A 26,046-nucleotide genomic window follows, 5' to 3' on the forward strand; every position below is an offset into this window, starting at 1 on the left:
TTCCCTTTTAATGGAAAGCCACCTTCCAATTAAAAATAGCCCCTTAAAAAAAACCAAATGAAAATAGACTACTACAGGTTTAATAATTTTGGATTTTTGTTCTTTCGTTTTCTTCATTTTCTTCTTTCTTTCAGTTTCTTCCTTTCGTTTTTGTTTCTTTTTCCTTTTCACAATGAAATACTGGAGAATGAATCATGCCCCCCCGGGGGAGCTTTAAAGAAATGTTTCATTTTTATCCCTCTTTCCTGTTGTCACTACTCCTCTCCCTCCAACTGCCCCGCGTCGCCCAGCGGCAGAGTTGCAATCTGTCACCCGGACAGACGATGCACGGCTGCATCTCACTGCACTGTCTGCTGAGAGGGGCAGAAGGGGCAGATCACTTAACACTACACCTGTTTTATGAATAATAATAAAAGCAGTTTTGCTGGGTTCCTGGGAGGACATTTTTCCCACCAGGATAAGCTCGGCGTATTGAACAGCTTCGTGTCTTTAACTCGTTTGACTCTGGGTTGTGGTAAGAAGCTCCAGCAGTGCTACTGGAGCAGGGGAAAGAGCAGGCAGACCTTTAACAAAACCTGCCTCAAAGTGGATTGTGCTTCCCCTCTCTGCAAGTTTCACTTATGGAGGTATGAGGTTATAAATCTGGGGTCAAAGAGCCTGTTTTCCAGTGCAAAAATATGGAGACAAAAAAAAATAAACCATCCTGAGAACAGGATCCGTGAAGCTTCAGAAGAATTATAATTATCCATGAAAACAACCAGGTTTGGGTCACCCCAAAAGACTCCAGCTAGACCAAAATGAAGCATTTCTGTTCTTACCTCAGTGACTGAGCTAGCCTAGAAAAGAAAAAGCACATTACAAAGTCACTTTCTAAATTACTTCAAAGGCTCCAAGAGTTTCTCTTCAAGATGGCAGGACTGGAATGTTCTGGTTCAGAGCAGGAAGTTCCTCCAGGTCTTAGAAGGATCCACACCACCTCTTCTCCTTTGGCCAGAGGACTGTGCCCATCAGCACAAGCAGCAATATCTCAAGTGATGTTTTGTGCCCTGTTTTGGGCTGCCCAGGAGTCTCCAGAGGGTCCCTCAGCCCCATCCCAAGCTGGACCTGTGACCACAGCAAGAGAGGACACTGCTCTGCCAGCTCCAATCAGTACCTCTCTCATATGTTCTTTGTTTTGTTGACTTTTATTGAGAGTGAAAAAATAATTTAAAGCAATTATCTGTACAGGGGGGGCAGAGGAATGGTTAGCTGGGTGGAGGACTCGTGGTGCCCTCCGTGGCCAGGCAGGGTTTAGAGGGGGTGATTTACAGCTGTACAAAACCACAACAATCCCACCAAGGAGTGAAGGGTGTAGGACATCTCTTGAGCTATCACAGGCTCAGAGCAGAGGGGTGGGAGGCTGTGCAGGGAGTATGAGGGGCCAGGGTCTGACCAGAGTGGAGCCAGACCCTCAGGTGACTTGCAGGGGTGTCTCCAGCATCTCCATGAGGAAAGTGTCAATGGGAGTGTCCCCAATCAGCTTGAAGAAGAAGAGGTGCTCCAGGCACTTCAGCCCAATGGACCTCAGCGCTGGCAGGCGCAGAAGGAGCTTGGCAAACCTGGAAGAGAGCAGGGTCAGAGCATGCAGGAGCACAGGACACTTTCTCCCAAATGTTTCCAGGGGTTCAGGAGAGCAGAGCTCAAAGCCCTTCAAAAGAATTTCCTTGGAGAGTCCTGTGAGATTTCCCTGTGCTTCCAAAAGGAGCATTTTTCTCTCTGTGTGTGTGTGAAGGCAATTATGTATCTGTTCCAAAACCAAATCATCATATTTAAAGCTTGGAAAGAAAAAAAAAAAAAAAAAAAAAAAAAAAAAAAAAAAAAAGAAAAAGGAAAAAAAGACACATCAGATGCATGATCCATCCGGATTCTCTCTCTCCAAGACATGAACTGGTGATTTACATCCCCATGGTGCCATTTAAATCCTTCCTGAAACAGCCTCCAAAACTCCCTGGCACTCAGAGAGGGTGCACAACCCCTCTGCCTCCTGCTTTGAGGAGCAGCTGCGAGGGGGTGCAGCAGGCAGACCACCTCCCCCTCCCCAGGTCCAGCTCCCAGCCCTCTCTGATCGCATCCAGAGCCAAAAACAGCAGAAGTCGCTGTGGATGCATCACTTGGCTGCTGGAGATAAGGAATGAGCCGGGCTGCCGGCGTTTCGAGAGCTTGGCCAGCAGAGGGTAGGATTGGATTGGAAAGCAGGAAAGTTGCGTCTCACCAGCACCCTCCAGGCTCTGAGGGCACAGAGAGGAGAGAGAAGAGAGGAGAGAGGAGAGAGGAGAGAGAAGAGAGGAGAGAGGAGAGAGGAGAGAGGGAGAGAGGAGAGAGGGAGAGAGGAGAGAGGAGAGAGGAGAGAGGAGAGGAGGAAGAGGAGAGAGGAGGAGAGGAGAGAGGAGAGAGGAGAGAGGAGAGAGGAGAGAGGAGAGAGGAGAGAGGAGAGAGGAGAGAGGAGAGAGAGGGAGAGAAGCCTGTTCAGGGAGTTCTGGCTGGTGCCTGTCCGTGCTTTACCCCAGGCTCCATCCTGGCGTGGGTTCAGGCAAAGCTGGAGCATCAACCTCCTGCATCTGTCTCCTGTGTGTAAGGTGGGACCCCAAGGAGGTCCCTTGCTTGGGGACACTCACCTCCCTGGCTGCTCGGGGTACTTCTGCTTTGTGTAGGCCTCCAGTGTGGCATAGACCTTCTCCCGTAGTGATTCCACTTCTGAGGGGCTAGACAAACCCTTGGCATCTGGATGAGAATGGAGACAGGGAACACTCAGAGCAGAGGAGACCTTTTCCTCTGCCAGCAGAGTGACTGTGTGCATGTGCAGGAAAGAACTGGAGGGCTGGAGCACCTCTCCTATGAGGACAGACTGAGAGAGTTGGGGTCGTTCAGGCTGGAGACCTTATTGTGGTCTGCCAGTACCTTAAAGGGGTCTACAAGAAAGCTGGGGAGGGGCTCTTTAGGATCTTGGGTAGTGGCAGGACTAGGGGGAATGGATTCAAACTGGAGGTAGGTAGATTCAGATTAGATGTTAGGAAAAAGTTCTTCCCCATGAGGGTGGTGAGAGCCTGGCACAGGTTGTCCAGAGAGGTGGTGGGAGCCCCATCCATCCCTGGAAGTTTTTAAGGCCAGGCTGGATGGGGCTCTGAGCAACCTGAGCTGGTGGGAGGTGTCCCTGCCCATGCAGGGGGTTGGACCTAGATGATCCTTAAGGTCCCTTCCAACCTTGACAATTCTATGGTTCTATGAACTCAGGCTCTCCTTAATCCTGCATCTGGGGACTGGGACAAATCTGTCTGCAGTCCTGATGCTCACTGCCACAGCTCTCCTGCCTGTGACCTGCTGAGGGCATGTGTGTCACCTGGGATTGCCCCAGACCTCAGACTTACCTGGGTTGAAGAGAACAATGGCCCTCAGGCACCCCAGCTCTGACTTATCCATCTGCATGTCTTTCATTTTGGACACCAACTCTGTCAAAACCCTGTGTGGGGGGGACAGTGAGGGCAGATGATCAGAGACAGGTACAGACAGCAAGGCCTGGGGGCTTGAAAAGCATCTGGGACAGGCACTGGGAATACCCCCAATTCCTTTCTGCCCTCAGAAACAGCTCTGAGGAGTGTTGACATCAGCAGTGTCCATGGACCTGAGCAGTAAATTTCCTCCTGCTCTCCCTCTGCTCAGCATGAGCACTCTGTTCAGCCCATGGAGAAAAACTTGCATTCAAGTTGGGGAAAACTGCATGGGTTTTTCTTCCACATTTCACTGGGTGAAACATGGGCACTGTCCTAATGCAGGCCAGTTGTGTAAAAATTGCAGGGTAGTGTCCTGGCAGAGGAGGAGCAGGCTTGGCACAGACAGGACATGGCACAGACAGGACATGGCACAGACAGGACATGTGCAGGCATCCTGTGAGCAACCTGGGGTTTGTCAGATAAAACTCATGCTGATCATCTTTAGCTCTAGATCCAGCTGTGGTAAACTCTTAGAAGAGGGAAGGCAGAGAAGCACTCCCAATCCAGGCTCTGCTTCTGCAGCTGCAAATCCTTTTCCAAGCTGCTTTCCCCCCATTCATGGATTTTAAGCCACCCAAGTGTTCTGTTCTCACTCTAAGCTATTTCTGCCCTAAGTGACCACAAGTTCTCTCTAGTTCTCCTAAGGACAGGTCTCCCCCTTCCAGAGGGGAGGGACAGCCAGCCTGGCCACCCCTGATAAGGGATGAAGATGATGGGTCACATACCTGTCAAATATGGAGCCCACACCAGCACTGTGAGCACTGCTACGATGGACGTGCAAACCCGTGGCCAGAAGGATTCCATCCTGCACTGATACTGAGCGATGGGAGAAAGAGGCAATGAGCAGCTCATTCCAGCCTGCAAGAGGAGGTGTGTGGGACACAAGAGGCAGTCAGAAAGAGTATCAGCTCCACGTGGAGCAGGAGAGCTGGTTGCTTCCTGCTGCCTTCAGATTCAGCTCACAGGGACCCCAAGTAGCAACTGCACCCTCCTTGGCAAACCCTGACCAGCAGCAAGGAGGGTGAAGAAAAAAACTCAAAAGTCTCAATTAAGCAAGATGTTTTTCCTCCTAAAACATTCTTTGCATCAATAACCCCTTTACATCATTCTGCACATTCCCCATGAGTGTGCCTAACACATAGCAAGTTTAGCAGTGACAGGAACTGGATTAACAAGACATCTACTGTCTCTCCTCCAGCCCTCCTAGATGGGAAGAAGGGAAAACAAACAGCAGCTCCCACTGCCCCATCCATAACCCCTGCCCACAGCTCACTGTGGCTCAGGATGGGTTGCTCAGCCTGTGACAGCAGGGATGGATCAGCTCAGGATCACCCTGCAGCCCAGCTGGCACAGCACAAAGCCCAGAGGAGAGGTGGGGGGCACCAGGAATAACTCCAGAGGCTACAGAAGGGGGGACATTACCTGCCCGAAGCAGAATAACCTGGTCTTCCAGTGTCAGGTCAGAGAAGTGGGGGATTCTCTTGGCCCACTCAACAAGTGTGAAAAGCTGCTTGTCAGCTGCATGGCAGATGTTGGTGACAGGGTCATTTGTCTAATTAAGAACAATACCAAAAGGAAGAGAGCAAAGAGGATAATTAGTCAATGTAAAATCTTTGATAATCACTGTCAGCACTGCACACAGTATTGGATCAAGTTAACCAGACCCAGAGGCACAAGTAAAATGATCAAATTGCCAATAGTCTCAGCTGGGCACTGTTGGGAAGAGAAGATATTTATTACCACTCTCTCCTCTACCACCAGCCAAATCAGCAAACTTTTCTGCTTGCTTGCTGTTCTTTGCACAGCAAGTCCTGCATGGCAGGCTCCAGTTCTGCTCCCCAGGGCACATCTCAGAGCCATCAAGAAGGGGCAGGAACAGCAGCAGTTTTATCCAACCTGGTAATACCACAGCAGCAAACCTGCTGTGTCCAGCTCCATTCCAGTCTTGGATACCAGGGCAGAGAAGCAGTGCCCAGGGCTGTGGAGATGTGGAAGGCAGCACAGGGCTCAGCCTCTTTGGCATCCAGCTATTGGCCCATCTGCTCACTGAAAGGAAAGGGGAACTGGAAAAAAGGGCTAAGGAAATAATAACATATAGGCTGTTTTCTAGATGGTATTTAAAAACAAACAAACAAACAAAAACCCAGGAAAACCTGCTGGGTGATTTTTAGGCAGTACAAAGCAAAAAACCCTGCAGAATAGCAGGGTTTGTCCCCAAGATGCCCTCATCTCCAGGTGGGAGAGGTTTCTGTGCCCCTTACTGAGCTCTCCGTGCCCGTCTCGCTGGATGCCTCTGTCTTGGGTTCCACTGCCAGCTCAGCTTCCAGGATCCTCTCCACGGGCATGTCCTCACTGCCACTGCTCGTGGACTCTGCCTCGTTCTCGCTCCGCTCCCTGCTCCTCTGCCTCTCCTCCTGGACAGCTGCAGGACAGAAACATGGCTCTTGACATCAACACTTACCTGCTTCACAGGGAGACCCCTCTGTCCTCTGGGAGGAGGGGATGAGAAACCCCATGGGGTTTTTGTTCTTCCCAGAAAGAGAGAATAGGAAATAAAGTGATATTTTAGATGCATGTCCATTTAAAATGGCTGCCCCCATCTCTCCCCCCTCCCCCAAGTAACTTTAGGGGTTGCTGCAGACAGGCTGCCTCTGAATTTGACAAAAGGTTGATTTCTGAGCTCTGAAGCTCTAAAAGAAATCCTCTAGAATAAAGAGGATTTAATACCTCCAGGTGGCAGCCTGGACTCGAATGTCACTAGATGCTGAAGAAGGCAGGAGGGACCCAGCACCCAGACACTGAGGTTTGCTGTGCACTTTGAACACTCCCCCAGCAGCCAGAGCACCCTGGGGCTGGGCTGGGTGTCCCCTCACTCCCAGCTGCATCCATCCACTGCCTGCCTCCTTCCTGAATAAATGCTTACCCAGCTCTGGTGTCACCTCTTCCTCCATCACCTCTCTTCCCAACCCACCCTGCCACCTCTGAAGGCCCCAACACCTCCTCTCTCTTCTCCCATCTTTTTATGCTTTCCAAAATATCTACTGAGTGGAGGAACAGAGTCACTGAATCTCTCTCTAGATCTCAGCTAACAGCACCCAGAGCTGCTGAATGTAGAGGACAGGTCAGGGTAAGGCATGTGTACATGGTATACCAAGCCTTGTGCTCAGTGGGAGTCCTGGGTGTACAGTTTTGTTTGAAAAATCCCAAAGGAAAAGAAGGGAATCCTGCTAAAGGGAAAAAAAAAAAAAAAAGAAAGAAAAACATAACCAAACCAAACCACAAGTGAGCAGCAGATGTCATCAGTTTAGCTCATTGCTGGGAGAAACATCCCAAGAAACCTGCCATGCTACAGTCCTGCTGGCATCACTCCCCTGTGACATGGACAGGGACCCAAAGTGTCCCCAAGCCCCTAAGGGACTGCCAGGCAGCTGACCTGTACTCAAAGAACAGCCTGTCCTGAGCTGGAGTTATTTAAACAGCTCAAATGAAAGGTTCCAGGGGGGAGAAGCAGCTTGCAAAGCTGGCCCTGCCCCACAGACATTGGTGCTTTGCTATTCAGCAGCTTGATGGCTCCCCCAGCAGTCTGCTAAGCACCACCAGAGGAGCAGGAAAACCACCAAGGCCAAGGGGTAAACAATCCTTGGAGAGGAGAGAGGATCTGGATAAGCACCAGGGGACACCAAGGAAGGGAGCAGCTCAGCAACCTGCAGCTCACAAGACTGCAGGAGAATTTGATCCCCACTTTCTCAGGCAAGTGCTGCTGGGAGAAGGGCATGACAAGCTTTCAGGTCAGATGCTTGGATCAGGGGATTTCTTTTCCATTTGCCTTTATAGCTCTGTCATTTGCAGTGGTGTCAGGAAATAAGCCCTTGCATCAGCCTTGCCTTACCCTGGCTTCTCTTAGGATGGCTTTCAAGAAGGGCCAAACCACCGGAGGTTCCTCAGCTCTGAGACTCAGAACCACCTGACAGTGCTCAGCACCTTCCCTGCACTTCTCCCAGCTGGATGATGTGCTTCTCAGCACTGCCCAGCTGCTGGGGAATGGGCAGCAACCAAGGAGATGGCTCAGTGGGGCATCCAGTCTGGCACCAGTGAGGGAGGGCAACATGGGATGCACATATGTGCCAGACAGCTGGGAGAAGTGTTTGTCCTCTTTGGGGAAATGAAGGGGAAGAAGGCAGGGAAGTGTTTCTACAGTCATCAGAATCTCAGTGGAAGAAAGAACATGCCAAAGAAATACCAGTCCCATCACACAGCCCCCAAACTCATCCAGGATTCCTGGTTCAAGCTGCAACCTGCCCCCAGTTCCTGCAGCTCACAGAAAGAAGCTGTGATTATTGCAGCCAAGCCCCTGTGGGATTCACCAGGATCCCAGGGTTTACATTTTCACACTCTGCAAAGAGAAGTTGCTTTGACACCCTGGTCCTCTGAACCACTTTGCACCCAGCTGGAAGGGAAAGCTGTGCCTGGGATTAGGTTTTCGATTCAAGTTTGGTGTTTCAGTGTCCCCTGCTGCCCCTAAGTGGTAAAGGATGCATAGCACTGATGATGGGCTGAGGCTCAGCCTGTGCCCAGCATTACAGCTTCCTCCTCAGGCTCTGCCTTGCACCATCCAACCTCCTGCAGGGGGAGGAATTTGGGTGTTCTGCAAGGGGGCAGGGTGGTCTCTATAAGGGATGGTTACACTGCCTGCTGGCACTCAGCCCTGGAGGCAGCACAAGTTATTTTACCAGGTAAAAAAGCAGCTTGAGAGGTGTGGGAGCTATCACTGTATCTGACATTGCTACTGTCAGCATCATCTGGGGCACAATACAGCTCAGCAGTCCTTGCTGCACCAAGGGAGCAGTTAGCTCCAGGGGTAGAGAGATAAAACACCCTGGCCCCATGGCTTGCCTTTCACTGCCACTTGTTGGTGGCTTTTACAAAGCCATTTTCACTCTCCTGAGCTGTGTGGGAGAGAGGCAAGGCTGCAGGACCCACCACAGAGACGAGCCACCCTCAACAGCTCTTGAAGGCTTCCTTCAAGTCAGCTCAAAATCCCTCAAGTCCAATGGAGTCAGTTTGGATCCTTGCTCTGGATCAACACCTTTAGGTGGTCTGGACCAGAAACACAGTCCTCTGGGACTTTCAGGGTGTGTACATGGAAAACAGGACAGGCTGCACAAACTGATTCCATACAGCTCTCCTTCAGCACAAAAACCTCACAGGATGCAAGCTGTGCCACAGCTCATCTCCAAAGATTAGGTTGAGAGTGGAAATGACAGAGAATATAAAATAAAAGGTAGGAATATATCATCTGCTCTTATCTTTCAGTGCAAGAATTAGGTGACAAATTCAGCCAACAGGCTGGAAACAAGAAAGGCTGTTCACACAGGAGACTAGCAGGCTGCAGGGCTCCTCACTTTAAAAGTTTACTGGGTCAAGCTTGGGTCAAAACTGGTGAATAGGTTCAGCAGTCACCAGCAGGAGCTCTTCTATGGGATGGGAAGAAAACCACACCACAGCAGCTCCCACATCAGCCTCGCGTGCTTCGTAAAACAAGTTTTAAGTTTCCTGAATGTTCCAGGCTTGCAGAGCCACCAAGAGCTAGATTCACCTGAATGAAGGCAGGGAAAATTTCTACCAGGCCATTCCTTCCAGCAGCATAGCCCCCATCCTACCTTCCCTCTTCATCCCCATGGCGAGGCACTTCTGATAGCGGCAGTACTGGCAGCGGTTGCGCTGGCGCTTGTCGATCAGGCAGTCCTTGTTGTCACGGCAGGTGTAGATCAGGTCCTTCCTGATTGTCCTCTTAAAGAAGCCTTTGCAGCCCTCACAGCTGTACACCCCGTAGTGCTTCCCTGGGGAGGCAAGGGGAAGCCATCAGTGGGCAGGTGCCTTCCCTCCAGGGTGGAAGAACTTGGAAGAACACCCAAGCAGGCCTGACGTGGCTATAGTGGCTCTTGGCAGTGACCAGCAGCAGTCAAACTCTAGGATTGTCACTCCCCTGTGATAAGGAGGGATCCCCCATCCCAGGGGATGGGTGAGGAGCCATGTTTCGGCTGCCCTGCAAGTGCAGAAAAGCCACAGGGAGGAAATGAAGTGATATGGAGGGGGTCTGCAAAGCACGGCCAGACTGGAGGGCTCTGGGGCAGGAGAAGGGGTTCAAACCCTGCTCACCCAAAGCACAGGTAAATAAAAACACAGTGGTTTTGATATCTTTACCTTTGATAAACAGGGACAAGACATAAAATGAGGTTATACACACCTAAGGGAGAAGCAGGTGGCTTTTAGGTTCAGTCTCTTTTGGGCACAGTGTAACTAAAGTGCCAAACAGCCAAAACCCCAAACAGTGCCAGCATGGCCCCAAGGAGCCTCCACAGTGCTCACTCCTGCAGGAGCCTTGCTTCAGAGCATCAGGGGGAGGGGTGTTTCATCACACAAAGCCTTCCTCAAGAAAGACAACTTCCTACCTGAGGACCTGTCCCCACAGATGGCACAGATGTGTTTGGCTAAGGATCCTGGGCTTGTAGATGGATAATTCATGTTACCCACCCCTGGGAGACCCGGCAAGGGCTTAACATCCTCTGAGCTGCTGATGTTGTTCAGGATGTTGAGCTGCAGAGGGCAAAAGACAAGTCAGAGGGTTGAGACTCAAAGAAAGCAAACCCAAATTGAGCTGACCCCTCCCACTGCTGCCCCACAAGCTCCTCTATCCCCCAGCACCTCCTCAGGGCTGCCATGGGCAGACAGACATCCTCTGGTGCACCCAGCCGGAGTGGTGGAAGCAGCTGCCTGGCAGCAGATCCTGCCTCTCACCCTTCCCTGATGCTGTAAGCAAAGCCAGGACAAAGCAGAGCTGGAAAAGGGCAGGCAGCAACCTGCAGCTGCTCAGTTACAGCCTCCAAGCAGCAGTGCTGGTGGGATGCTGCCTGCTTCATGACAGGATCCTGATCACTGGCTGCTTGCAGCCACAAACACCGACAGCTGAGGAAGGAAGCAGCTCGGCAATTTGTTGCAATTAAACTGCTCTGCTGCATGGCTGGGGAAGCTGTCATGATGTTAAAAAAAAAATAAAATGGTAAGTGGGTTAGTTTCCCTACCTCGTGATATGCAAATGCACATAAATGCATAAAAACACTGCTATTTTGGTCACTCCCTGGAACTCTGATTACCAAAGGCAACCACAGGCTGCAGAATGTATCAGGTTTGGGGTCGCTAGATTAAAACAACAAAAAACAACCCAGAAGGAGGCTGAGCATCTAAAATCAGCTGCAGAGATGCAGGCAAAGGGCCCAGAGCCCCCAGCTGAGATCCCCGGGAGCTGCTCTTGGCTGCAGCAAGTTAAAGGTTACAAACTGACATCGATTGCAGACCAAAGCCTGATGTTGCCCAGGGCTTCATTTTATTGCTATTTGCTTTTGAGTTGCTGTCTGCAGGGCAGTGAGGATTAAGGGCTGTTGAGCACGCTTTGTCAAAAGCTGCCTGAGCAGAGCAACCTCTCTCCAAACCCAGCATCAGATCATCTTTTCCCATCTCCAGGCTTTCAGGGCTGAGGATGAGTTCTTCAAGGCTGAGCTTGTTTTTAACAGCTGCCCTAATCTATCAGCTAAATTTCAGCTTCCCAGCAAGAGGGCAGAAGTAGGGACATGAAACAAGGCTTTGGATGAAAATCCAGCTCCAGCCTTCCTTATTCTCTCCTTATCTAAGCCACTAGATTTTGTGCATCTTGTTGCAAGTTCTCCATTTGCTCCAGGAAATTTCCTGTTCCCCATGAAAAAGTGTTCTAATATCCACAGGGAATTGCAGCAAAGAACAAGAAGGGTTCAGCCCATTGGGATTTTTGAAGCTGTCGTTAGAAAATCAAGAACATGAAGACATTTTTCTTTTTTTTCTCATCCCTGCCCCTTAATTTGCAAAGCTGCAGCAGCCTGATGACACTGAAAACACAATTATCCAGCAAAAATTACCACAATAGGACCCAGCTTGTTTTGCTGCACTGGAAAATAAAAGCATAAAGGAAAAAAAAATACCCAGAGGTTCACTCTTCCCAGCAGTGACCCAGCCCAGGCATGGGGCAGCTGTAAAACTAATGCTTCAGAATCTAAACTTGGTCCAAGGCAAAGAGAAATAGATCCCTTCCCAACCCTAAGTGTCCAGCCACTTTTTTTTTACCTTGCAAACTACTTCTTGGCAAGATGCTGAGCCAAGAAAAACTTTTTATGGTTTATTATGTTACTTGGAGCTCTGGTACCACCTTTTCTTTCTCTCTGGCTGCACTTTGAGACAGTAGCAGAGGAGGGGTATATGGAAGGGGGTAGGAGGGGAGAAATGGGCAGTTTTAGCCAGGAGTGTCTACAAAGCTTGACTCCTGCAGGTTAAGTGCAATCATGTATGATATCTGGGACAACTGTTTGAACCCAAATCCATTAGCAGCCTCCCTGCCGAATCCCCAAGGCCCAGCTGTCTCCTTGCATTAGAGGCAACACAACTGAAACCTTCTCCTCCGAGCTGGGAACTTGGCACAGTGCCTGGCTTGGGGAAACCACTTCCCAGAGCATCCCCAGCCCCAAAGGCACAGCTTCCACACAGCCAAGGCAGCCACCACCACCACAAAGCACCTGTACAAGCACCCAGGTGCCAAGGGTATCCCTGCTGTCAATGGGGAGCAGCTGGGTGGGGTGAGGGGAGGAAGGATGCCCAGCACAACCACTGCAGACAGCCCAGATGCATGCAGGTTGCTGGTGAAAAGGAATTCCAACCTGGCAAACCACCCTGGTACTCTTCCAGAGCTCTTCAGAAACCTCCCTATGCTATCCTGACCCAGTCACAGTAGCAGGAGCTGGGAAGAGGTTCTGACAGACTATGGAGATGGGACAGAAGGGTCTGGGACAGAGAGGGCTTAGGAACCAGCTCCTTGCTGCAGCAGGAGCTTCACAAGGCTCTTGAGTGATTCCCTACCTTCAGGTTCCACTAACAAAACAAGAAGTCTTGTTAATAAAATGCAGGATTTCCACTTGGACCTGTACTCCCAGAGAATTTCAGGACACAATCAAAACCCCACACTGCCACCTCAGTCCCAGCCTTACCTGAGGTGGTGCCAGGCTCCCAGGGGAAGGCATCCCTGTCCCAGAGAACCAACCCAGGAGGTTCCCAGATAATCCATGGCTCTGGGGAGGCACCAGCCCCAAACCCTGGGTCTCCCCCCTGCCTGAGTGGAGGGGAAACCTCAGCACCTGAGTGAGCTCAGGCAGGAAGGACAGGAGCTCTTCCTTTTTCTTCAGGCAAAGTTTAAATGCAATGCAGAGTATGTGGCTGGCATTTAGCATTAACATTTGTCTCTCTCTAGAAAGCCTGTCTCTCTTCCAAATAATGAAACAAAGCAGATACCCTTTTGCAGGAGGAAGGGGAATGCTGCAGCCCTTGGCTCTCCTCGTTATTTCCACGCACAGTAATTACACACACTGCAGCTGATGTGGTGGAGGGGAACTGGACTGAAGAATTAGCTTTCTCCCCTTGCTGTGCAGGGATTTGGAAATACATACAGGTGTCTTCTCTGTGTCTGTGCCACGGGGCTGTACATGCTGGAAATTCCTCTTTACAGCCCAAAATCCCCTTAAGTATCCAAAACACACCAGGCAACCCACTGCCTCCACACTTTCTGAACTCCACCTGGGGTCTCCGAGTGCCGTGAGACATTGCCAAGGAAGTGTTCACATCCACCTACCTGGGGACTGGCATGTGGCATGAAATTCATGCCCGGGGCTGAGGACAGAGCAACGGGGTGGTGTGAGGCAACAGAGGAGGTGATGACTCTGTAGGGCGAGCCCAGCGCGTTGACTGGAGGGGACCCGATGGCGTTCATGGCGTTTGCGGGGCCCTCGAGGTAGTTGTGGTGTCCCTCCACGGAATTCCCTGTGGAAAGGCTTGAGGATGGGCTCAGGGATGCGGAGCTGGCATGGACAGGGGAATCTACAGGGAGAAGCAGAAAGGTTAAATACAGCATGAGCAAGGCTGACGCTGCAGCCATGGCTGCCCGGCCTTTGGTTCTGCCGGCTCAGGGCCTGACCATAGCCAAGCAGCAAACACAGCTGGTGCTACAGAGGGAAAGAGCTCAAGGTTGGTTCTGGTGCAGGAAATAGAGTTATATTCATTAATAAAACATATTATGAAGGTAAAACTTAATAATTAAATCTCCTTTCTCTGTTTTGGTGCCGCAGTTGACTTGGAAGCAAGCACTGCTGCCTGCCCCTGGCTGCTTTTCTCTGAATGATTCCCCAATTCTGCTGTCCCAGCCAGCTCTACAGCCAGCAGCACATCTGAAACCATGAGATCTCCACCAACCAGGCTAGAAACCCTAAATACTCCTAAATGTCTTCTGGGGGACCTTTGCTCCCTGCTATGGCTCAGCCATAGTGCTCAGCTGGCTCCTCTTCCCCTTCCCACCTCCCTTCCTCAGTGCCATGCCATTTCACATCTCCTTCAGCTCCCAAACCCTGATGTACCCAAGCCAGTACCTTCAGGTACAGAAACAGAACAGAAACTTCCCTGTGACATGCTGGTGACACAGATGACAGGACGATGCACCCACAAAATATTTTGTCTGCTACTTTTCCTCACTTGAGAGACAGGCTGTGACCACACAGACATGCTTGGGCAGACAGTCTCACAGCCACAAGGAAAGAGAGTTTCCTCCTTCCACACTGAAGACCTTCAGGTCCCATTGCCAAACTGAGCCCCCCATGAGATCAGTCTGCCCCTGAGCCCTGCTGGGGAAGAGTCAGCACAGCACAGCAATATACCCCTCATCACTGGCTCTCTGGGGCAGCCTCTGAGGCTCAACACCTCACCCAAGGGCTCTGTGTTGCCTTTTAGAAGACCAACCTCAAACATTCAAAGGCATCAAATGCCCACCAGTCCCCATAGGTTATGTATCCAGCTGTATTTTAAGGAGTTCCATGACCTTTTCTCCCCACTCCAGAATTTACCAGTCCCAGTTAGCATTAGCTGTCATTAACATTTCAATGAGCCGTTGTTTCTCTATTAGTTTGTCAACACAGGAGATGGGTCTCTGGAGTAGCAAAGCAAAGATGTTGTCTGGGAAGGTCACACTCCTGGTTTTCCATGGCTGGCACAGAGGATGCTGGTTCCCAGTGCATTTGCAAGTAAGGCAGTGCTTAGGTGGTTTGTTTGTTTGGGCTTTTTCCTCCTTTTAACATTATTGCAAAGTTATTTACGTGACAGTGTTTGTTATTTTACCTGAAGTAACAATCAAATCTGATTCAAAGGAAAGATGCACAATAAAGACGGGGAAAAGGTCAGCTTGCTGAATAACATTAAAGACATTTGTCAGAGTCAAGGAGGACTCGATCCGCTGTTATCAACCAACTTCAGACTTAATTCTGCAGAGGGAGGGGGAGAAAAGGTCTTTGTCAATTCCTGCTTTGGCTTTTTAGATCAATTCTCCCAGTGGGAAAGCAATGTGCAGCAAGATGAAGCCAGCTCAATGACAACAGCAGAAGCCTTGGAGGCAGCGAGGCGGTTTGGAGACACAGCTCCTGCCTGCTGCTGCTGGAGAGCATCACCCCACATCCCCTGCCACAGAGACACAGCCTCTGTGCTGCCACCAGACAGCAAAACCCCTACCTTGAGATGGCTTCTGAGCACAAAGCCTTTCTCTGGAGAGAGAGCTGCCAGAAAGGCCTTTAGCAGTGGGCAGAAGATGCTCTGGCTGCCTGGCCCCCTCCTTGCCTCAACGCTCAGCTTGTTGGGATAGAAAGAGAATAAAAGAAATATATCCCAAATCTGATTATTTTGGAAGTAATTATTTTAGAATTAGAGGCAGAAGAAAATAGGAATGTGGAAACATGTAAAAGTTTTACACAGGGGCACCTTGGTTGTTTCCTCAGACTTCAGAGGAGCACCCTGACTCCTGCCATTATCAGCTTCAGAGAAAAGCAAATGCATTTTTCATCACCTGTGAGTAGCCTGCTACCATAGCATGCACTCCCTCCCAGCATCTGGAGCACAGACTTAAAGAAATTGGGTTTTATGCCTCTTTAAACAACTAGATAAACACCATTGCCTTTGAGGGTTCTTCGTCTTGGAAAAAAAGGCACTGAAGGGGGAGACTGGCCAGAAATCTATCACATCAGGACAGCCCAGGAGAAGCATGATTCTTCATCCGTTCCCATTAACACAGAAAAGGGCATATTTTGAAAGTATCATGCAGAAAATTTAAACCAATAAGAACAGGCTCCCAGGAGAGTTACCTCACTGTTTGCATTTACAGCAGACTTTACAGGAAGACTCTCACTGCTAACTTCCTCCATTAGAAAGGCTCCAAGTTTCATAAAGACCCAGAGCAAAGTTTTCACCAAGGAGACTGCTGGCCAGAGCAGCCCCATGGTGTGCTTGTGCCCGTGGCAAGAGCCCCTAACACCCAGGATGGGATAAAGGAAGCCCAGAGGGCTTGTGCCTGCCTCTTACCCCAGCAATGAGACACCAAGGAGGAAGCACGAGAGCATGAAGGTGTTTGCTGGTGGAGATGGACAGAAAAATCAGAATATCTACTGCAGAGCACACAGGTGTTAAGCCAGACACTGCCTGATGACACAAACCAGAGCTTAAATGCTTGTTTCCACAGTGTCTGGCCATGCTGTGAGGGATATAAGACATGGTTGCTACCAGGCTATCAGCTTGGACAAGGAACAATCTGTACTGCTGGCAGAAGGTGTGCAGGAAAGGCCACCTCAAGGTATCCCTGACACTGGGGTTTCTTCTTGCCTGAGCTGAAGACCCTCACAGTTGTTTCAGTCTAAAGCAGCCAGGCTGGCTCAGATGGTCAGACAGCAGAGGCTGCAAGTCTGATTCATTTTGGTTGAAAAGAGCATCACTCATCTCCAGACAGGGAGCAGCCAGAAAGGCTGGCAGGGATGCCATGGCTTTCCCAGGGGCATTTTCTCCCCTCATTTGGGGGACAAACTGAAGCATCAGCATGGCAGGGGATTGGGAGCAGCAAGGAGCTGCTCTGCAGTGGGACAGACAGGGGAGATGGGACTCAGTGCTGCGTGCCAGCTGCAGCCTCAGCAGTGGCATTCAGCACAGGTGACATTTACCCAGGCCACAGCAGGCCCTGAGTCTGTCCATCAGGTAATGCAAGGTGACAAGCCATGCTGGGCACTCAGCCAGCTGCAGCAGGGCCCCACAGAGCAGAGGGCAGAGCCCCACAGCAGGAGGAGAGGGCTCTGGGGCTGGCACCTGCCCACCAGCACCCAACACAGCACCCAGGACTGGCCAAGAGCCCCACTTGTGCTGGGCAAGGACCCTGCCATAAGCACAGGGGCTTGATGCTGCTTTTAAACTCCTCCAGATTCAAAGCCAGCTCATTTCTGATCCACAGATGGGGCTGGTGATGGCTTTCCCTCCTCCATGTTAATGCTTGGACAGGTAGTGTCCTGAGAGAGGTTCAGGGAAGCCTGGGATTGTATTTATTTCTCTCCCGGAGAAGCAGGAGAAGGAAGGATGGGAGGGAACTGTCTTGTGTGGATTCTCTGATGTCTCCACTACAAACCTGCAGTGCCTCCATTTGTTTTTCATGTCAGAGAGAGAAATCAAAAGATGGAACAAATTCTTTGAAAAATTAAAACTATGCTTGTGCTTTTGTGGCCTCAGATATACACAGAAAGGGTTCATTTCTTTGGCATGAACAATTAAAGGTGCAAGTTGCCCAGTCTGGCACAGGGCTAGCAGAACTTTGCAGATACTTCACCCTCCAAAGATCAGAGAGCACCAAGAAGTGGGAAGAGAGATGCAGAGAAGTGCTGACTTCAGGAGAGGAGCAGAGGCAGGGCTGGGAGGGACAGCTTGGCAGGCAGCTCATCCTTGGGGCCAACCTTCATGAAAAAATACCTGTGAGAAACACTCCTGAAATTGGATCTAGCAGGGAACTCGCATTAACTGGAATCAGAAAGTTTTGCTGCTGCACAGAAGTAGTTTTTATTTCCTACACAGAAGTCAATGGGAAAAAAAACCCAACCTAGTCCCTCTCTGGTGATATTTTAAACTGTCGAAACAGATTTCCAGAGGCAGTACAGATTGCCATGCTAATGTCCTACAGAAAAAGGTTATTGGCTTTGCCTTGTTTTTAAGGTCTGGTAACCTTTGTGCTTCCATCTTCCTGCTCAACTCCAAGTCAATAAATAATGCAGCCCTCTCCTGACAGCCATCACCACTGAAGAGCATAAAGATTTTGTAGGAGAGCTGGCACACACATGAGCAGGGTCCTCTGCAACAGGGACCTGCACAGGGCAGGAGAAGGTTTTCCTCAGCTTTTGAGGTGGTGGGAAGAGCTGCTCCCTCTCCTCTTGGGAGCTACCTCTTGGGTAACAACTCCTGCACTGCCCTTGCAAACCAGGGCCACCAGAAACCTGGCTCACAAGAAGCAGTGGGCAGGAAACACAGGAGAGTTTTACCTGCCCTGGGGTAGGCTCAGCATCAGATGGTTCTTGGATTTGAGTGAGGACCAAGGACATTTGGACAAGAAGGACCTGCAGGACACGTTCTGCTCTTCAGGAAGCCAAGCCAAGGAGGAAGGAAGGAAGGTGCAAAATCCACAGGAGCTACACAGGCTGTGCCATGACTTTGCCAGGAACCATGCTTTATAGAGCAGACTATGGCTGTGGTGATCATGCCAGCCAAAGGCTACTTTAGCAACTGCTTGTCATGGAATTAAAATAAGGACTGGGAGCCAAATTCACCCTCCCTAACAAGGTGTCACATCCTCCTGGTGGCCACAGTAACACACGAGAGCTCGATAAAGATTCTCGTCCCCAAAGAAATAAAAGTTGTCGAATTTGAAGCCTGAAGGGTTTCTCAAGATTGTTGGGTCAGATTTCCCACATGGCCAGCAGGATCTCCAGCACTGCACCCACCAGGAAAAAGCATGCACAAATTGCCACAGGGGTTTGTAAACACCCAGAGTGGCTACAGGTCCCTATCAGAAAGCATCCCCCTGGCTGCAGGGTCCATGGCTGCCCCAGGCAACTGAAGGCAAATGCCTCTTGCTTTAAAAATAAAATAAAAAGAAAAAAAAATCAGCACTTCCCTAACTGTAGGGGTGGCACAGTCACAGAATTTTCTCACATCTCTGCGGGGTGAAAGAGCCCTCTGCCATATTCACACGAGCACTTAACAGGTACAGACCTGGCAAGCTGTGACACCCAGGGAAAAAGCACCCTGCGGGTCACAAAAACCTGGAACTATCAGAGGCAAAAAGGTGCTGAACAGCTGGGCAGCAGCTGCAATCCAGACACAGCTTGGGTTTCCCTCTGCAACTCTTCCTAACCCCCAAACGACCTGGCCTAACCCCGCTCTGCTCCGGAGAGCTGACAAGATTGCAGCCGGAGGTGGTATGGCCAGAGGCCAAGTTACATGAGTTCTAATAAAAGAGACTCTGTGGAGGAGCCAAGTTAGTTCTTATCCCCAACCAACTGTGCCAGAGAATGCTCTTGGAGAGAAAAGACAGCCAGCACAGCATCTTTCCTTGCCCTGAGAGCTGGGCTCCAGATGAAACGTACCCTGCTGGAAAATAAAACCATATTCTGAAGCTCTCCCCTTGCTCCTATAGTCCGGGCTGAGGAGGCAGATCCAGTTGCCTTGGTGCACATCAGCTGCTTTAGGTGTGTAAGGGGAACCCAGCTGAACACTTCCCCTGCCACTCTACACACTCTGAGAACATCTGTAACACCTCAGAGTCTGACTGCTGTTTCTTCCTAACAAATGATGTGCTCATGACCCATCTCTGGATGTACAGTCCCAGCTGAGATCACAGTGGCAGGGATGCACACCAGCAAGAATGTCTGCCTTGTTTGTAACCTGAATGCAGATGAAATTAAGTTAAATCAGACCTTACAGTTACTTGCATACAAAAAAAGGAAAGGAAAAAGGAAAAAGGAAAAAGGAAAAAGGAAAAAGGAAAAAGGAAAGGAAAGGAAAAAGGAAAGGAAAAAGGAAAGGAAAAAGGAAAGGAAAAAGGAAAGGAAAGGGTTCAAATCCAAGCTTTTTTTCTCTTATGCTCAAAATGAAGCTCAGAATTTGAGCTGAAGGAAAACTGAACACAACATGAGCTGGACATGCCAAACAGCAGCTGCCACATCACCTTAACTTTGCCCTCCAGCAACACCACACAAGAACAATGAATGCAATAAGCTGGAAGTCCAGCATGGACTCTGCCCTTTTCCCCCATCCTGATGTCCCCTTTCATGGTGACAGCACAGGCAAGACAAGGAACAGTTCCATAGCTATTTTTAAAGGTGGGGTAAGCAGCAAAGATACGGAATCTACTGCAGGCCTGTCAAGAGGTGCAGGCTGCCAGCATGGGCTTTGAGGGACCCCAAGGCAGTGGGAAGCTGCCACAGCACTCCCCTCAGCCATGGTCACCATGATCCATCCTGCTTCAACCCTCCCAAAGCCCCAGTGCTCTCTCACACAGCCCATGGGCCCTAAAGCTGTCTGGTGAGAACAGCAATTGCCTCCTCACAATCCCTCTCTGCAGCCCCAGCAAAGAGGGGAGTGGAGATGTGAGCCTGGAAGCAAGTGAAAACATTAATTAAATAAACTCTGAAATGAAAGTTACAGTCCCAGCATACTGAACAGTGGGCTGGAAAACAGTGTCCTTTGCCTTTACTGGTGGCACAGAAATACCTCTGCTCCTGCTACCAACTTCCTCTCCTAGAAACCTCCCAGAGGCTCTGCTGAGTGCTCTGACCCCTGCCTCTACAGGGATCTGTGCCTGGTTCCTATGAAAATCAGTTGGAAAGTCACTCTTCTTTCACTTCTTTGTAAATCTGTAATACTCAACAAATTAAACACAAATAATACTCCCACTGTCTCACTCTTATTGCAGCAATAGGAGAGAGTCTGGCCTGGGTTTGCTTGTTCTTTAAAAACATGTGAGCAAGAGACTTCCAACAAGTCTTCTCTTTTCTGCAGAAACTGCCTAATAATAAAAAAAAAAAGGTATTTTGAAAAGTCAAGCACTTGTGAAACGTGGAGGTGAACTTGATGCAATAGCAATGACTCTTCTGGGGTTGGAGAGTCACCAGAGGTGAGCACCTGGTACAAGAGGAAGGACAAAAAAAAAGAGTACACACGTGTGCAATCCAAGGTCTGCACAAACCTCTTCTCTAGCAGAGAAATAACAGATTGATGTAGAGAGCCTTGGGAAGCTCAGGGCAAGTCCTGGAGGCATCTACCTATCCTGAAGGGATGGAAACAAACTTGAGTTTTCCAGAGATAGTAAGATTTTGCACATCCACAAGGAAAACCACACTTTAACACAACACACTAGAGCAGCAGCCAGTATTTTACCAGCAGCCAACCTGGGGGTGCTCCCATTCCTTGTACCCAAACCCCACAACCTGTCCCCTTCCTGCTTCATGAGCAGAGTACCTTATACCTCCTCAGCCCACTCCCCCACCACCAGGGCAAGAGGAATAATTTCAGACAAAAATAGTGACTGAGCTGCAGTAATTGCAAAGCCCCTTCATTAAGGGAAGTTCTGGGTTTTTTGCAATTGAGGTTCAGTCCTTGGCTGCCTGGGGGATGGCAGCTCCCAGACACAGCCCTTTGCAGCCCTTTGCCTTGCTGTGCAGCCTCATCTGCCTCATCTGACACAGGATTATGGTGGCACCTGTGTCACAAGGGCAGGAGACAGCCACTGGGCAAGGCAAGAGCCCTCTTTAGGTTTTCTCAGGGGCTGTTTTATGTTTTCAGAGTAATTCCTTCCTCCACTAACTTCCTAAAAAGTGCAGCTGGAAAGATGCTTGTTTAGTTGAAGCCCCTTCTTTCACTGGGTAGATTCAGTCCCTCACAAACACGTGCATGCATCTCCAATGGCATATCCTAAATAAACCCCAGTTACAGCTTGAGTCAAGCCTGCATCATTTCAGGCAGCTCGATCAGGCTCTGAGGTTTCACAGCAGATACAACCACAGGGACAGCTTCAATCAGCAGCACACAGGCACCACGGGTTGCAGCCACATCCAGGCTGGGTTAAACACGTTTTTTAATTCCCTTTACCCACACCACAGTCCTACCGAGGGCTCAGCTCCTCCACCTACCCCAGAAGGCACAGATTGCAAACGCAAGGAAAATACTTACTGCCAAAGCCCGCGGGAAACTTAATGAAGTGAGGATAATTCCCATACATGTTTAATCTTCAGTTCATCGCTCTCCTTTCTAAACACAACTGCCTCCTCTAACTTCAAAGCTGCCCGGAGTGTGGCAGAGCCTGCCGGGGTCGGGACATGGCTCTGCAGGAGCTGAGTTTCTCGGAGGGTGCCGGGGTTGCTGCCTTCCTCCCCGGGCTCATCCTCGCAGGACGCCGGCAGCAGCTGCTGCCCGGGGCTCAGACATCTCCGGGGCTCAGGGCTGCCTGCCCGGCTCGGCTCTCTCAGCTCCCTGGGAATTCCCGGCAGACTGTCCAGGTAGCATAATCACCCGGATAAGACACGGATCAATGTATGACTGCTCTGGTATAGATCAGAAATTGGAGGGGAGGAGGAGGATGGGGGGGGGGTTAAGTTGTTTAGGGGAGGAGCGTGGTGGGGAAGGAGGGGGATGCGATGCTTTTCCAGCAGGGCAGACTCGGAGCGGTTCCTCGGCTCTGCTCAGCCCAGCCATGTGGAGGTGTTTTCCGTGCCAAGCCTTGCCCAAAGGTGCTGCTGACCTGAGGATGGGCTGGCTGACAGCCAGACAGGGCAGCAGGACCACAGATTTGGGGGGTTAGGGCTGCTCCGTGCTCCTAACCCCACGCCAAGCCTTGCCTCGGCTGTGCTCCTGGCATCCAGGTGAGGTTCCCTGCAGAGCCAAAGTCCATGGGAAACACAGCCAGGACTGAGGAGGACCAGGACCTTCCTGGGGCTGGCAGAGCTGGAAGCTCAGCTTCCCCTACCTAACTCTTTCTCTTTCTGAAGAGGTCTAAACAAACACAAACAACCCCTCCAAAAAACCCAAAAACCCAAACCCATGAACCCAAAAAAAGCATGGCTAGCTAAAGCTGTATGGGATGAGAAGAGGTACAGAGCCCAGAGGCCCAATCCATGCCCCACAGAGCCAACAGAGCCTTCACAGCCATGGCAGTGCTTACAGAGACCATCCCATTCATACCCTAACCATCTCCCCTTGTCCTCTCCCTACCCCCCCATGTCCAAAGCCCTCCCCCAGCTTTCTTGTAGCCCCTTCAGATACTGGAAGGTTGCTCTGAGCTCACCTGAGAGCCTCCTCTTCTCCAGGCTGAACAACCCCAATCCCTCAGCCTGGCTTCAGGAGTTTGTCTGGGCACAGGAGCCAAACATTTGGGAGTGCACCTCCACGTAGCAGAACAAATGGACAACCAGGGTGGTGTCAGGAGCAAGGAGGTTTGCAGGCAATGGGATCAGTATTCTGCACAGCCTGTTAGCTGTGACCCAGGTACATATGCACCAGTTTTTCTCACAGTTAAAAACAATACCACAGGGGGAAAAAAAAATAAATAAAAAAAATATCAGTATTCAGAGTAGGTTCTCCTGAGACAAACAAGGAACTGCAGTCTTGTGGGGGGAATACAAACAGATGAGATGGCTCTTGCATTGTCTATCCAGCCACCTTTCACACCTCCTATGTTCTATTACCCCACTTTCCATGGCACTGCAGAACTGTTCCAGAGCAGGAGGGGCAGCTGAGCAGCTGCTCACACCCCCTCACAGGCTCTGGGCTCAAGTGGCACTAAGAGGGTTTGATCACAAGTCCAAGATCACCACAGCCCCTGCCTGGTGCCATGTCCTGTCCAGCTCCCTGTTCAGCCCAGCTTGTCCTGCCCTGCCACCACCTCAGCATACACCAAGGACATCCCCAGCAAACACCCTTGCCAAGGAGCAGCTGTCCTGTCAGTGCTCACAGCTACAGCCACATTCAGGTTCAGTGGGTGCTGCCCCCATCATTCCCTGGCCATGCTCTCAGGCACCCATAGGTCCCTCCAAACCCCTCTCTCCCATGTACTGACCATGAGGTCACTGGCAAGCACCTCAGGGCAAGGCTTGATGTTTCAGGACAATGCTCTCCTTTAACAACCACACTCAGGATCCTCCTGAGGGGCAAAAGGCAACACCCAGGCATGGGGCAGGGATACCCCAAAGCCCTGCTGGCAGAGACCCAAGGGTAAGGTGACTTGGCTTGTGTCAGTCTTTGACTAGAAAATTGGATTTCTCTACAGGACAAGTCTTTTCCTCTGTGATGAGACTGAAAGAAACATTTTTCAACGAAAAAAACCCCAAAACAACCACAAAATCCACAAACAAAAACACCCCAGCCCAACAATCTGCTATCAAAAGAAGTGATTTGCACAAACACCCAACTAGATCTAAGGTCTCCACAGAAGAGAGAAGCTTTGTGCAGTCTGAGGTGTTTCTGGTGTCCCAGGAATTCTGCTTGTCCAGCACCCACCTAGAGACCCTTCCCATCATCTGCCCCTCACCCCACAGAAACACATCAGGGCCATCATCCCCCAGGCCCTGAGAACTGAGCCACTCTTATGAAAGTCAAATCCATCCTTGCAAAAGAGTTCCTTCCACCTGCTTGAGCTGCTCCATGCCACCACCCCAGCCTGGCCTGTCCCCTGTCCTCAGGCTGGACAAGAGGACTGTGCCCTCCCTGGACAGCCCTGGGACAGGGAGGTGTGAGCAGCCAAGCTTTGTTTTAAGCACCACCCAGGCTGAGATTTAGTAGCAGCATTAATTCCCAGTGGCCACATGGGATCTCAGCAGCTTTAATTCCATGCTAATGAAGTTTTAGTGGGGAATTATTTTTATTGATCTGCTCAGGGCAAAGAGCCTGATTTTAGCCCAGCTCTGCCAGCATCTCCTTCTCCATCCCTCTTTTCTTTCTTCTTCCAGCTTAGAAGAAAGGAGAGAGGAAAGAAGACAAAACAGCTCTGAGCTCCTTAAAGGTTGGCAGTCCCAGGCAGTAAGTGGATTACTTTATTGATTTTTAGCAGATCTGGGTTAGTGAGTGCTTAGTGCTCCAGAACACATGCACACACTGAGCAGCTCCAAGGAAACCTCTCCAGGCCTTCTCCTAAGGTAAAGAAGCACCAGGCAATTCATTCAGGGGATCACCATGAGTTTTTGGGGTAAAGATATTCCAGTTCCTGTACATAAATCAGTCTGTGACAAAGTACAGAAAGCACCTCAGTCTCTCTTGAGTCTTTCCCCTAATGCATGACCACAGACAAGCAACCCCTCAATTTCTATTAGAAACAGCACAAGTCACTGCTTCAAATCATTGAAAATCTTTTATTTCCCCTCCTTGTTCTGTTAAAGGAGAGGACATTATGACTGCCACGGTTACCTTCTGAAGAAAAACCACTGCCATGGGACTCAGGGCTGCTGCTAGCCATGCAGCAAGCCACAGCTTGGAGAACATTTCTGTTTAAAGGCAAAGGCATCCTATGGTTGTGCAGGGGGCAACAGCATATGCAGATAAAAAGGCTGCAGCCTTCCTAACCCTACAGCTGCACACACACCTCCCTCCTGACCCTCTGCTTTGAAGCTCCTGAGTCCCAGAGAAAACTGTCCATGGGGTGCTGGTGTCAGACTGGGGCTCCCTTCACATCTGTAGTGAGGTACAGCAGGGGCTACCAGGCTGAGTGCCTCAGAAGCCCAAGTGTCACTGCTTGCTTCTGAGGGAGGACACCTGGACACCAGGTGACATGTTCAGGGACAAACAGAAAGTCAGTGGCAGAGCAGGGACTTGAAACTGGGTTTCTCCAGGCTGCTCAGTGCACTGACCCCACCCCATCTATCTGCTCTATTGGTTGGCACTGGCCTGGAGCAGACAAAAGACACCAAAAGCAAAGTGTCACCTATGATTCCCTAGAGACAGAGAGAAAGGGAGTGACTGCATCAGCCCTCCCACACCTAGCCCTGACCTTTCTCACTGCTGTCTCTTCTCAAGCAATAACCACAGACACCACACTAATGAAATTAGCCCCAGAGCCCCTCTGGCCTAATGCAATTACCACCAGCAGCATCTTCAAACAGCAGCACCCAACACACCTGCAATCACACAGCCTGTCCTACCCTTCTCCCCAGGATTTCCCCAGCCACCCCTAAGCCCCACAGCTGCCACCCACTCTGGGTCCCCTCCCCAGGTCCTGAGGACAGGGGCCACCACCCCCAGCACCAGGCTGCCCCAGGGAGGGCACTGCCTACCTTGCAGAAAGCACTGTCCCAGGGAGCCAGGAGCCAGCTCTGAGGGCAGATAATTCCCACTCTGTTTAAACTCTGGGAGACCTTCAATTACCAGCACCATAATGAGGCCCTGGACACTAATCAGCGGTGTCACCCAATCCTCTTACGCCTGCCTAAGCACCTCCAGCAGCTTTCCTGCTAGCAGGGCCCAGCTGCCCACTCCTCCAGGGAATTACCTCCCCAGGCAGGCACACTTTGACACGGATGCAGGTGAGACACCCCTAGGCAATAGTGCCAGAGTTACCTGAGCA

General features: G+C 50.5%; 1 protein-coding gene across 2 annotated transcripts in view; it reads right to left on the reverse strand.

Moving 5' to 3' along the window:
- Positions 1–1,298: 1,298 nt before the first annotated feature.
- Positions 1,299–26,046, reverse strand: part of RXRG (retinoid X receptor gamma) — a 31,174-nt gene continuing 6,426 nt past the window's right edge. The window contains exons 1-10 of one of the 2 annotated variants that reach the window (XM_008495772.2): positions 21,669–21,935; positions 13,234–13,478; positions 9,980–10,124; positions 9,188–9,367; positions 5,789–5,949; positions 4,950–5,079; positions 4,253–4,385; positions 3,405–3,496; positions 2,655–2,760; positions 1,299–1,598 (exon numbers count right to left, since the gene is read on the reverse strand). In XM_008495772.2, coding sequence (XP_008493994.1) covers positions 1,451–1,598; positions 2,655–2,760; positions 3,405–3,496; positions 4,253–4,385; positions 4,950–5,079; positions 5,789–5,949; positions 9,188–9,367; positions 9,980–10,124; positions 13,234–13,478; positions 21,669–21,717 — 1,389 coding nt within the window. In that variant the 5' untranslated portion in view covers positions 21,718–21,935 and the 3' untranslated portion in view covers positions 1,299–1,450. Of the gene's footprint in view, positions 1,599–2,654; positions 2,761–3,404; positions 3,497–4,252; positions 4,386–4,949; positions 5,080–5,788; positions 5,950–9,187; positions 9,368–9,979; positions 10,125–13,233; positions 13,479–21,668; positions 21,936–26,046 lie in introns of those variants that run through there. The other variant, XM_030455508.1, reaches the window with a different exon arrangement.

The sequence above is a fragment of the Calypte anna genome, chromosome 8 (assembly GCF_003957555.1).
Source record: "Calypte anna isolate BGI_N300 chromosome 8, bCalAnn1_v1.p, whole genome shotgun sequence".
Taxonomy (NCBI): Eukaryota; Metazoa; Chordata; class Aves; order Apodiformes; family Trochilidae; genus Calypte; species Calypte anna.